This window comes from Biomphalaria glabrata, chromosome 4 (genome assembly GCF_947242115.1).
Source record: "Biomphalaria glabrata chromosome 4, xgBioGlab47.1, whole genome shotgun sequence".
NCBI lineage: Eukaryota > Metazoa > Mollusca > Gastropoda > Planorbidae > Biomphalaria > Biomphalaria glabrata.
In genome coordinates, this window is record NC_074714.1 from 49,789,629 (window position 1) to 49,803,893 (window position 14,265).

The window sequence follows — 14,265 nt, forward strand, 5'->3', positions numbered from 1 at the left end:
GATTTAAGTTCTCTTTTCATCATCTTGTCTATACAAAGTTTATATCAACTCACTCTGTCTGTCTGTCGGGGGTAAAAAGTTTTTTCTCCCATTTCCCATTCTCGGATCAAGTTAAAACTTTGCACATCTATTCTTTAAACCTGACAAGACATGAATCAGTCAAAATAAATTAACCAATTAGTTAATTAGTGGTGATTGATTATTTTGTTATGATATTGAAATAAGGAGAATAAATGCTACTTAATGAGATATGTGGATGTATATATGGATTTAATCCCCTTATTACACTTTATCTCTCCCACTTCCCATTCTCAGATCAAGTTGAAATTTTTTATATTATAATTATTCATAGTCGATGACAATACAATATCATCCAAAAATTAACCAATTACTTAATGATTTAGTACTAATTAATCAATTTTGTTTTAGATACCAGAAGGGGAGCTAAAATGGCAGTAATTAGTGGCTCTTTCCCTTAGATAAACTATGTTTTTAAAAAGTATTTTTTTTTATTGCATACACTCCATAACTCCTAATTAGAATTTTGTTGTTAAATCAATTCTTCATTACTATGTCCTTAGAATTACTTTCTAAGCATTTTTCAAGATCAACAATGATGAAATTTTAAAGGCTTAATGTTTCATCACATATTGTTACATTACACTTTTTTAGTTCTCAATCAAATCTATAGGGCGGAAAACAGATTCTCTATTGAAAATGCATTTTTCGAGTTCAATATTCATTATCTCTGAATATAGACCATCTGTGGTATATTTGCTTTTACTGATGGATAGATCTATGTTTCTGGAAGCTTCATTAGCAAAATTTTTTTGAAATTCGTTTTTATATGGAATTTGTGCATTTGTGAATATCATGAAGTATTGCCAAATAGACAGACAACATTTACTTCTGGATTTATGTGATCCCATTTCAAAAGGTAAGAAACATATTTTAGAAATATAACTCATGTATAAAATACATACTTAGTATTTAAAAATGATTGTTATACACCATAAAGAAAAAAAAAAGTAAATAAAAAGCTTCTTTTGTCTTAATTTTGAAAAAAAATAGCCTCGATGCAATTTTTGAAGTTGTGATGTCGCCAAACAATGTGTACATTTTTTTTTTAATATAAATTACATTTTGCCGATTTTCGTTTCAAAACACTTATTTTTGTATTTCTATCATCATAATTAATTTTTTTTTTTATTTTTTGGTTATTTAAAATAAAAAAATATTTATAAAATCTCGTTTTTTTAAACACCAATCAGAATGGAGGTCGCCGGAATTGACTTCATGACCTCCCGTTCAAAGTGCTTTTTTTTTTTGTCATTCGCTCAGAAATATTCGAAGCGATAATTCTAGCAAAGGTAATTATAGACAGAATCTATTACAGATAATTCAGTTCATAATATCAACTGCTTAGTTAATTATTCTGCTTTAATAATAGGATGTCGTTTTCTTCAATAATTAACTTCAAGGACGGGAACACGGGTATCTATCTTTAGCCAGGCGCGCGCGATAAAAACAAACAAACACACGTTTTGACTTAGTCAACCTGAAGGCGCACCTCTGAATTGAGATCTTAGTCTGTAAAAGCTAAAAACCTATAATTTTAAATTAATATCGACTATTACGGCAATTATTTTACTTTAATATTGGTGCATTGCATGCGTCATAAAATCGGCCCGGCAATGCGATGTTTCAGCGCGAGGGGGGGGGGGGGGCACATTTTGGACTTAGATTTTAGATCTAAATTAATCTATCTCTAGATCTATAATAGTTTCTACAGATCTAGATCTATAAAGACTAGATCTTAACCATATTTTAAAATCAATCTAGCGAAATGCTTTTAGATTAGTTAGACATAGATCGATCTCTAGGTCTAGGACTAGATCTAGGTCACTGGACTTAGACTCTGAGATTAGATTTAGATTAGTCTAGATCTAGTCATTAGAGTTAATAAGCGTGAAATTATTTAAATATTTACTGATCTAGATCTAAATTCTCTTATCAGGATAGATTAGATCTAGAACTAGATGATTTAGATCAGTGATTCCCAAAGTGGTCTATATAGACCCCCAGGGGTCTACGAAGACTTCCAAGGGGTCTACGAAAGTGAAAAAATAAATTGGGGGTCTATGAGATGTCTACGGGGGTCTACGATAATAAATTTCATTTAATCATGTTGCGACTTTAATTTTCACATTCCACTAATGTAATTATTTACTAAACTAATCTATGATTTTTACCTTAGTTAATCCTTTAAATATGTATCATGCTATTCAAACGAAAAATTGAAGCATTTAATTTCAATACTTATTTCGCTAGCTTAATTTTGTCTCCATGTAACTAATGTTAAACAAAAAAAGAAAAACTGTACAGCGTTGATTATTTAAAACTGGGATTCATTCTTTCCTTGTCAAATAAGCGGTTTTATGACGAAATGAAACCAATTACGCTGGAAGATCGTTTGAGACGATGCCACCCTGACAAAATAGATAATGGTTTGAAAAACTTTCGAACACTCAAAGATAAAGTTCAGAATAGACTCATAAAATCCCTCTTCGACATCATATAGAGAAGATGATGGTTTGTAGGCTACTTACAATATCTCTTTACTTATAGCAAAAACCGGAAAACACTATATGTAAAACATTGATTTTATCAGCCGTTGTAGTTGTAAAAACTGTTTTACACAAACCTACATCTGATATTATTAAAACAATTTCTTTAAGCAACAATACAGTTCAATGGCACATTGAAGGCATGAGCTATAAAATTAAAAGCTTCTTATGTACTTCTTTGCAAACGACATACATACAGTGTTTTGGATAAGCGATATCACAGGCTCTGACAGAATGTAATGCTGTGTGCTTCAAACTGGTTAAGGCTCGCAGGCTTCTTATTTTTAACAGGGTTGACCCACGAAACGTTTCCAGTATTTGGGTAAAGTTGCACGCAGCAGAGGTTTGAATACAGTTTTCCTTCTGTTAGGTGGGCAGCAAGTCTAATGATTAATTAATTTTTAATGTTTGATGGTTACGTCATAGAACAACAAATTCCTATATGAAACATAATATCCATAGCAACAGATAATAGACGTGCAAAAAAGACATTTCCAGTGTGTTTTGGTGATTCCAGTAAAAAATATTAATTGTTATTTTAATTGGTTTAAATTTGAATTTTATGAATAAAAAAAGATAAATCTCTATTTTTCATTCTTACACCCACTACAGTTAGAAATTAGTTTTAAACAATGGAGTTGATGAATTTGCAAAAATGCAATATAAGTTAAGCAGGGGGCAGTGGCGTAGCATCCATGGCGCGAAGGGGTTCAATGAACCCGGGCCCACAAGCAATAGGGGCCCACAGCTGTGGCGTAGCAACCATTGCGCGAAGGAGCTCATTACGCTTGGGCCCATGCCTCAAGGCCAGCTGGAGCCCACCTTAGAACTTAGGAAGAACATTTGTTTGTTCATTTGAAACACTTTTAAGTAGTTTAACTCTGTTAAGAAGTTGTAAAAACATTGACTTTTAAGACACTATTACTTATATACAGTCCTATCTGAATCAAACGTTATGACATAATTACTTTTTTTAAAAAAAAGGTACGATCTTTACATTGGAATGTCTTTACATTTAGTTTACTCATTTTTTGTCACACACTAAATTTGTCTTATTGGCTGGAGAGGAGCCCATCAAGATGTTCTTGAACCCGGAGTACTGGTGTGATATTTACTTGTGTAGCAGGCAGTGGTTACGTCCTATAGTCCTCGCAGTACTGGTGTGATATTTACTTGTGTAGCAGGCAGTGGTTATGTCCTATAGTCCTCGCAGTACTGGAGTGATATTTACTTGTGTAGCAGGCAGTGGTTACGTCCTAGTGTCCTCGCAGTACTGGAGTGATATTTACTTGTGTAGCAGGCAGTGGTTATGTCCTATAGTCCTCGCAGTACTGGAGTGATATTTACTTGTGTAGCAGGCAGTGGTTACGTCCTAGTGTCCTCGCAGTACTGGAGTGATATTTACTTGTGTAGCAGGCAGTGGTTATGTCCTATAGTCCTCGCAGTACTGGAGTGATATTTACTTGTGTAGCAGGCAGTGGTTACGTCCTAGTGTCCTCGCAGTACTGGAGTGATATTTACTTGTGTAGCAGGCAGTGGTTATGTCTTATAGTCCTCGCAGTACTGGAGTGATATTTACTTGTGTAGCAGGCAGTGGTTACGTCCTAGTGTCCTCGCAGTACTGGAGTGATATTTACTTGTGTAGCAGGCAGTGGTTATGTCCTATAGTCCTCGCAGTACTGGAGTGATATTTACTTGTGTAGCAGGCAGTGGTTACGTCCTATAGTCATCGCAGTAATGGTGTGATATTTACTTATGTAGCAGGCAGTGGTTACGTCGTATACATCTGGCCATCACCTAAATTAAAATTTAACTTAACACTAATAGTCCAATATTTAAACTACATGCTTACATATTACTTCCTAATGTGTCTTAAAACGAATAGATATTAATTAATAATATCATTTTATCCCGTGCTTTTAAGAATGTGCGCTTATAATACTGTCTCTAATTCAGTCACAAGAAGCACTGGCACTTGATTTCCAACATCAATTCGGTCCAACACCAAGCCGTGTTTATCCCATCTCCCATTTAGCTCGAGCCTGTCACACAAGTCCTGGTTTGGATCCCCATACTAAATGAAATATAGATGTTAAATGTTTTCTTGGAGGTTCAGCGAGTGCCTATTTAAATTATTCCGATAGCGGATTCCAGCGGTGGTTGATTTTGAAACCAATACGATGCCAATGCCCATACATTCTCATCGTATGACCTCAAAACCATCCATTCGAAGTTTGTTTCTTTGTTTTCTTGCGGTGGTTGATTTCGAAACCAATATGATGCCAATGCCAATACATTCTCAACAAAGTTTGTTTGTTTCTTTGTTTTCTTGCGGTGGTGATTTTGAAACCAATACGATGCAATGCCCACTCATTCACATCGTATGACCTTAAAAATATCCATTCGAATAACTTATTTTTTTTAAAAAGGTACGATCTTTACATTAGAATGTCTTTGCATTTAGATTACCCATTTTTGTCACACACTAAATTTGTCTTATTGGCTGGAGGGGACCCACCAAGATGTTCTTGAACCCTGGCCCACCAAGATGTTCTTGAACCCGGGCCCAAGGGTACCTTGCTACGCCACTGGCAGGGGGTCTACCGAAAAGCAGAAAGCATGGCAAGGGGTCTACGAGATAAAAAAGTTTGGGAACCACTGATTTAGATCTATATTTATATATAGTCATTTCTAGTAGATAGTCAAGTAGCGATGTACACACGTGGATCAAGAATCAAGACCGTAGTGATCTAGTTTCTAGTCTAAGTCTAAATGTAGACTCTAGGTCTTAGATCTATATAATTTATATAGCCTTATATCTACGTCTAAATATAATTCATAGTAAGACTTAGGACTAGATTTTAACATGGAAAAAAATCTGAGATCTAAATCTACTATCTAGTCATTTCTAGATCTAGTAACTAGTACTACTAGTAGATAGTCAATTAGCGATGTACACGTGTGGATCTAGGAATCTAAATGTAGATTAGATCTAAGATTTTATATATCTAAATCTAATTCATAGGATCTTATAAACTAAGTAGGGTTAAATTAGATCTGATCTCTAGATCTACATCTTAAATTACTTAAAGTTAAAGTGGAAAAAATCTAGATCTAGTCAATTATAAACAAGAGTAGAAGAGATTCAATAGACATAGTGACATAGTTAAAAATAACAACAAACACATATTAACCAAATTATAAAAGTTGTTTTTATTTCTTTTCTCAGCAACAGTTACTACAGATACAAAGATTGAGATTATTTGAGATAGTAAACAGAATAGTCAATAGATAGATATAGATCATGCACCATGCAAGTTAAGCTTTATTAGGTCTAACTCTAAGTAGAGTACTCTAGACCTAGATCTAAAAAGTGATCAAGAACTAGAATAGATCTAAATCTTGATAATATTTCATTTAATATTAGATCTTTTCTAGTCTAAAATTATACATATCTATAACCTTTATCTAAAATTGATATAAATAGTATCATGTTAAAACATGAAGATAAGAGAAAAAAAAAAGACTTTTTATTGGTAGGGTGGGCCGAAGAGGGGGCTTATTTATTAATTATAAATACTTTTTAAGGTTGTTGATTTTTTTTTTCAAATGTTATATAAATATACTTTACTTTGTGACATAGTTTTAAGCAAATAATATTGTGAATTTGTGAAATTCATGGATTATTGGACATATCTTCTGTGAATTATGGATTTTTCATTATTAGGGGTAAGTGTGTTTGACCTCATTTTCTTATGTTAAATACTTGTCTGATGATAATGAATTTACTTTTTTTGGATTCCTCTCTTCTTGGGCATTAAAATTGATACATAATATGTCTAAACTGATTATGTTTTTGTTATTTAGGATAATGATAAAGTATAATTTGCAACCTAATTTTTTTTACGGAGGGGGTGGGGTCTGGGGTGGCTCAATTAATTTGCATAAATGACTTAAAAAACTTGTTTTTATATTTTTTTCAAATGTTCTATAAATATACTTTACTTTGGGATATATTTTTCTATAAATAATATTGTGAATTTGTGAAATTCATGGATTATGGGACATATCTTCTGTGAGTGATGAATTTTTCATTATTAGGGGTAAGTGTGTTTGACCTCATTTTTTCAAGTTAAATAATTGTCTGTTGCTTCTGATTTTATTTTTTTTGAATTCCTCTATTCTTGGGCAATAAATTTGATATATAATATGTCAATAAAAGTAATTTTGAAATTGGTCAAAAAAATGGTCCTTAAAGTAGAATGTTGAGAGCTCAATCTGTTTTCCGCCATAGATATTTTTATGTAACGACTATTTAAGAAAAAAATAGAACAGAAAAATTTAGCCACAAAATGTGTGGTAGTGTGGGTGTGCGCTTTAGCTAAATTGTGAAACATAATGTCCATTCCACAGGGCCAAATAAGAGGAAAAGTGTATGAAAAAGAACTAATTGTATAAAAGTGTGAAACATTAAGAGAGCAGACTTTCTCTGTAAACCTTAAAATACAACCACTTAATTTATAGAAACGCTGAAAGCCAATATACACTAAATTTAGATTATCTAAAATGAGGTAGTGTGTGATGGATATAATGTTCTTCATTCGAAAGTTTGTGAAAATAGGGAGAAAACAGTAAACAATTGTAACACTTTAATTTCCTTTTTTTGCTCAACCAGTACTCAATATATTTTTAAAGCTTTACTATTTCAAATAGAAGTAAAATTACAACAAAAAAATTCCCCATAAACAGTAAAGGTAACAAAAATATCATATTACACTGAACCCATATATATATTCATAAATGACAGCACAAAAAAAAAAAAAAAAAAGTGGCTTTTCCCTACTGATGTTACTTTTTCTGGCTATTTACTACTGAGGCTAAAGTAGGCGTTTTTGCAGTCTAAGGAAAAGAAAATGCTGTTCTTCTTATTTGTGATGTCTAGTAGTTATGACTTTAAACTTCCTTAAAATGCAGTGATACATTAAAAGCTAGTGGGAACTCCTATCTGTTGAAATTAAGTAAAAAAAAAAAAAGGAAAGTACCCCTTACGAACTTGCAACCTGTAATGCTTCAAATTATACATGACTCAAAAAATTTAAAAAAATAAAATTGGCAAGACACAAAACATGTATCTAGATAAGAGAGAAGACATTCAAGAAAGAGACACTAGATCTACTAGAACCAAATTTATTTTTTTTTATAAGATCTACATCTATTTTCAAAACTGGAATAAAAAAATAGATCCCTTAAAACTTCTATTTCCAGGGTATGACAAGTGTATAATATTGATTTGTTTTCTTTTTTTTTTTCCGAAACAAATATCTTAAAATGCTTTCTATTGATTTATGAAGACTGAAAACAGCTTTTAATTAAAATTCTTCAGTGGAAATTGATTTTTTGAAAAAATGTGATAATCAGTTAAGACAAGGGTTCTTATTCAGAAAAAAGTTTGTAATAAAAATGAATTTAAAATACATTACTAGCCTTACGCCTTAAATAAATCTTTACAATTTTATTTTATTTATTATGTTTGCATTCCTTTCCAATTGAAGTTGAAAAAATTAGTCATAATTGTCCTTAAACCTTACATTTACACATTTTTTTAAAACTTAATCTTTAGCATTTACTTATCTAGATTCATATATATTACATAGTATAATAATTTATGATTGAAGAATCTAAGATTAAGAATCTAATTTCTAAATTATAATCTAGAGCTAGATTCTAGACTCAAACTAGACACCACTGAGCAAAGGTGCCAAAGGGTCTCACCACTCACGCTTTTTTGTTACTTTAAATAATGCATGTGCATGAAGTGTGAGTAATGAGTCTTATGGGTGAGTACTCACTCTCAGTGTAAGGACCTGTGGTGTAAAGTTAATTAGGAAATAAAATATATACCTAAATCTAGATTAATTGCTATGGTCTAAAAAATACAGACCTGTTGGCGAAGTCGCCATTATTAGGAACCAGAATAGGGGTTGTTCCTAAGAAAAATAATCCTATCTCATGATTTCGTCCATTTTTCACAAGTATAATCCAAAAACAATACTAAACAAAATTATTCCAATCTAGCATCCGGGCATCACTATGGCTATGCCGACCCAATCTTCGACAAGTTTCTCTTTACAGTAACCTTACACTGGTTGGTGGATCGATATTGTGTTTTCGAAAAAAAAAACAGAATTATAATCTCTTCTTTAAAAATAATCAAATTAAGTTATAAGTATTACACATCATAAAAGAACAGCCTAGTATCATTGGAACCAAATTTAATTAGTAGGATTGCATTACTCTCAATTAATTTTACAGTAAATTTCGAATCATTAACGACTTGTAAATCCTTTAAAAAAATGTACATCTATTTCCGTAACTAAAATTAGATGATTTACAGTATTTTTGAAGACATGTAAAAAAGCACAAAAAACACTAATGATTTCACATAATATATTTTAAAGATCTAGTTATGAGGTTTAAACATCTTTTTTGTTTTATTTCTTTTTTAGAATGTAAACAAAAAGATCTCTGCTGTGTAACACCTAAGCTGCTGTTACTGCGGCACTCACTTAAAAGCTAAGATGGCGGAAGAAAGCAGAATGAATCTTGCTGCACTACAGCAAAGAGATCCCTATATAACTGAAATCATTGATAAAGCCGTTAAAGTTGCGTTATACAAATTTTCACAGAAGCAGAATAAATGGGTAATCAATTTGATCTAATCAGACTAATCTAGAACTGTGTTTGCTCTTGGATATCTTAATTATTCGAAATCTGGACAATCTAAATTTTTGAATCTACTCGAGTAAATTTAGTATTACTTATTTAGATCTAGAATCTAGATCTAGTACTTGTAAAAAACTAAACTCTAGTTTCTTTCTTAGCGACTTAGGTATACCGCGACTTACTTAGTAATAGTAACTCACTTAGTTGACTTAACTAGGCTCAGCTGAAGACAGTCCACTGTCACTTGACTGAACTTTCGAGTGAAGTTAAAGTAAAAGACTTAACTTTAACTAGAGTCTAGAGTCTAGAGCTAGATCTAGATCTAGTTTCTAAGTTTAAGTTAAGTTCGATCTATATTGTAATATTCCCTATAACTAGAATACTAATAACTAAGACTAAAGAATAATCTAGAATCTATGAATTTTGTTAAATCTAGACTCTAGATAGGTACTTCGATAAAAATTTCAAAATGATCACAATGCAATGGAACCTATTTAGTTAGATAGAGCTTGAGAAATGCTTTCCAATGATACCAATTTTATATTGCTGAGTTAATTGTGAGGGAAGTTATTAAATTTTTAGTGGCCAAAAATGAGCCTTCTTTAGCCTTTGTAAATAAAAAAAAAATCTGTGACCGAAACAACTGGCAGTTGAACTAAAATTAACTGTATTATAAAAAGTCTTAAAGATATGGGGTTGAAACTTCACACTCTTTTACATTAACCAGTATTCTGTTAAAATAAATTTAAAAAATAAGACCCAGCAATAAAATCTTTGAAAAAAAGTTAATTAATATATAAAAAAAGCCTTCGACAAAAAATAAAAATATTTGTGATTTTGTCATCATATGAGCCCAAAAATTACAAATAAAACAAATCAGAGATCTGTATTGTGTTTTATTTTGTTTAATTATAATTCTACTGTATTTAAATAGCTATTTATATGCATCAGATAGATAATTCTTATAAATTATAAATGAAAATAGCACTGCGCAGAAAAATATTTCCTAAAATTTAATTACTATAAGTTTCATAAACTTCATAAAAAAACAGTTTTAACCTTTTTGTAGAGCACTGGCAATTAATCATTTTAAAATGTCTTAATTTAAATGCTTTAAAAATTAGATTGTAAATGAAAAATTTCTTGCTTCGGACAATAAAATAAAAAAGAAACCTTGCGATTTTTTTAGAAGTTATTAAAAGATTTTTTACTTGAATTTTTGTGCAATAATAGCTCATCATTTTAAAAATATAATGTACTCATTTATTAACTATTAATTTACATGTATATTAATAGAAAAAAACAAGACACAGAAAAAAAAAACAATTTTTAGTTCGCTGAACTAAAAATATGAAAAAAAATTTGTAATATTTAATTTTTTTTTTTAAAGTAATTAAACTTTTACTTTAAAATTTGCAGATTACAAAGTCATTATAATAAAGACACATTCCCTCTACATAATCTAGCATTCAAACACTATAAAAGTTAATCTAAATGAAAAATTCCTATGTGTGCTTCTAAAAATAGCTCGTGATAGACAGAAATTGACCATTTCCAGTAAATCACAGTGTTGGTTGTTACTAAAAATAGATTTTAACCATCAACTTTGAAAATTAATATCTAAAGAGTGCGCCAAGCTACAAAGTTCAAACTTAGCACACATATATATATTAACATGCTAAATTCAATAGAATTAGTGAGATTGTTGTAACCATAAACACTTTTATTTTATTTAAGAAAGAAAATTTTACCCTTCTTTGTCTTTGTTAATTTTAATATCAAATATCTTTAAAGTGCGCCAAGAGAATTTAATGAAATTTGAAATATACACATTTCTTAATATGATAAATTATTGTAGCAAACAGCATTGTTGTAACTTTTATAGGAAAAAATGTCAACTTTCACATAAACTTTTGTTAAGAAAAATTTAACAGATTGGCTTCAAAAGCAAATAAAAATGATCTCTGATATCTTATATTTACAAAAAGTAATCATAATTAGTCCTCAAATCAAATACAATATGCTAAAACTTTGATGGAAATGACCACCCCTAAAAAAAGGGTAAAATGTGCTGACACACTTTTCAGCCATTTTTTGGGAGAAAAAAAAAATGGATCTAGGTCAGTTTATCGAAGTACCTACTCTAGAGTAGTCTAGAGACAAGAGTGTAGTAATCTAAACTCTAGTCTAAGACTCTTAAGTCCTAAGTCAGTCTCTAGTGACTCTAGAATTTCTAGAATTAGAATAATAGATCTAGGGAAGTGAAATAATTATAAAGAATTTATCTTTGACAACTTTGAAAAAACAATATTTTGTTAGTACATCAGTAAAATACATTAAGTTAACTTTAACAGAACTTTCCGATTATGAATGTATGTTAAACAGTTAGATCTAGAAAGTTATGATTTTTTTAATGGCGTTTTGACCTAACATCGGTAGACAGAAGAGAGAGGAGAGCTTGTCGCTGGCTAAGCCGAGACACACCCCCAGCTCAAAAGTTGAAATTGAGTTTCATAGACGATCGATCTACTTATTAATTAAGAAATTTAATACTAGATCTAGTATTAGTAGTAAAATTCTAGCTCACAAAGCTGATTTCATTGAATTTATATATATGAACTTTGCTTGTTTAGAATGTAAATATTGAAGGAAATAAACAAATTATCTGGTCTTGAGCTTCAAGAAGTGTCAGAGAGGTGTGGACAAAATGGCAGAAAATAACAAAATATTTAAAAAGTGGGATTAATAGCCTGAAACAATTTTTTTTCAAATGTGCTTTAAAATTTGTGCATATATGTTTAGTACACAAAAACTATTTGAATATATGCAGAATATTAAGCTTTACAAAGCCTGACATGTTGTTTTTTTTGTTCAATGTCATTACTTGGTCGTTTGATTGACACTGAGCCCAGCCAATTCTTTTGTCCCTATCGGCTATACAGATAGATCAAATGAATTTTTCTTTTATTGTGTTTATTAATATATTTAGCCATGAAAAGAAACAATTTAGTTGATTTTGTATTTATTTAATTATACATTTGATTTTAGGCTATTATTTTTTATTAGGATATGAACTCCAATAAGTCAGATCCTGTACCTTAGAGTTAGATCTAGATCTAGACATCGCCAGGAAAGGGGTGGAAGGGAGTGGTCATGAATGTCATGGACATATTTTCTCACTTAAAATATTATTACCTACTGTTAATGAACAATTAAATAAAATTAAACCAAAATCACAGGAATATTAATTTTTGTGTATGTAATCTTAAAATATTGAAATATTGATATATAGATATTTAAAAGCTAAATAATATTTTATGTTACTTTAAAAAAAAAAATTCACATTGACAATGTAGGATTTAAAGACCAAAAAAAAAAAACGTAAAGTGGGACGAAAAAGTAAAATACAAAGGCAAAGAAGAGGTCATAATAAACTAAAAAATTTATTAAATAACTTTTGAACTAATTATCAGATTTTCAAAATTCTTTTTGTGTCATTTATATCTGAATAACATCCATATAGGTAAATAACTATTTTATCACCGAGTACCCTGCTTTAAGTCTAAGGTGGCTGCCGCTGGATCTTAAACTTAAAGACACTGACTTTATTTACTGTAACACTGACTAGTCTACTAATCTTACTAGACTGCTACAGTACTATAGTCTAGATCTAGATGACGATCTACTAGTCTAGTAACTTGACTTTTATAGATCTATAGTTTCTAACCCAATTGGGAGTATATAAAACATATATATAGTGATGTTACCATTTCCACCAACACACCCCTTTTTTTATGCCAAAAAAAATGTTTCTCTTCAACAAATTTAAATATGTCTCAAAGGTGCACAAAATTAACCCACTATATGCATACTTCTTTGTAAGAGAGTTTTAGTTTTTGATCTACCAATAAAAATGGAGATCTGAAATTGCTTTTGGCTTTGCCATGTGGAGAAAAAAGTCATTTATTTATTAATTGAAATATATGTTTCATTTTCATTTGTATGGTTTAAAGAGGTCTGGAAATCCACACATTTTATCTCTCTAATATTGTAGTGCATTTTTTCGGCTTAATTACAATGGTTTGGGTTCTTTGTAATGTATAGCACTTGAATTACAATAAAAAATTTTAGTCCATAATGATGTTATGAAGCCTTGACAATTCACTCATAATTTTACAGTAGCCATTTTGAAAAGCTATTAACAAAAAGGTGGTCATGTGACTTATTTGGCAAACTATGATTGGCTATAATCAAAGTTTTTAGCACAAAAAACTTAGTATGAAATACCTTAGACTGTCTAAATATTGACATCCACAATTAATATTATTTACTATTATTTGTAAAATATTGATAAAAAAATTAGTATCTATGTCTAGATCTAGTAGTATATCTTTAGACTACAGAAGTCAGTTTCTTAGTAACTTACTTACTTAACTTAAATCTTCTCTAGTTTAGGACATTACGTAGTTCCAAACTCTACATCTAGACTAAAAAAAAAAATTTACAATCTTATAATCTTTATCATCTTAGTTTCTAGATCCAGTTATTTATTTAAATTTTATGCAACCCAAGTCCAACTGCATAAAATAGTAACTCCGCTATTGAGTAATAAGATTTAACTAGATCTATCATTTAACTAATTAATCAATCAATTTCAAGCTTATCTCACATTTACTCAGTTGACTCAATTTAGTAACAAATATAATAATATAATATCTAATTATAAAACTATAAATCTATCACAAAGTGCAACATGCCTAAGTACAAGAAAACCAAAGTAAAACAAAAAATAATATTATTATGAGTTAGCATCCTACAGAATTGTACAATGATCTGCCTAATCCTGGATTGGGTGATTCAAGTAGATAATGTCTAAATGGGCGTGTATTATATATTTTTCTTCAAAATAGTTCAG

General features: G+C 30.4%; 2 protein-coding genes across 2 annotated transcripts in view; one reads left to right on the top strand and one right to left on the bottom strand.

The window, feature by feature from the left end:
- Positions 1-8,928, bottom strand: part of LOC129925976 (serine, glycine and glutamine-rich protein-like) — a 31,226-nt gene extending 22,298 nt beyond the window's left edge. The window contains exon 1 of the mRNA XM_056027583.1: positions 8,569-8,928. Within this exon, the coding sequence (XP_055883558.1) occupies positions 8,569-8,587 (19 nt within the window). The 5' untranslated portion in view covers positions 8,588-8,928. The remainder of the gene's footprint in view (positions 1-8,568) is intronic.
- A 231-nt stretch (positions 8,929-9,159) lies between these two features.
- LOC106066317 (mRNA-decapping enzyme 1A-like) overlaps positions 9,160-14,265 on the top strand; it is an 84,608-nt gene continuing 79,502 nt past the window's right edge. Inside the window, exon 1 of the mRNA XM_056028059.1 lies at positions 9,160-9,328. Within this exon, the coding sequence (XP_055884034.1) occupies positions 9,206-9,328 (123 nt within the window). The 5' untranslated portion in view covers positions 9,160-9,205. The remainder of the gene's footprint in view (positions 9,329-14,265) is intronic.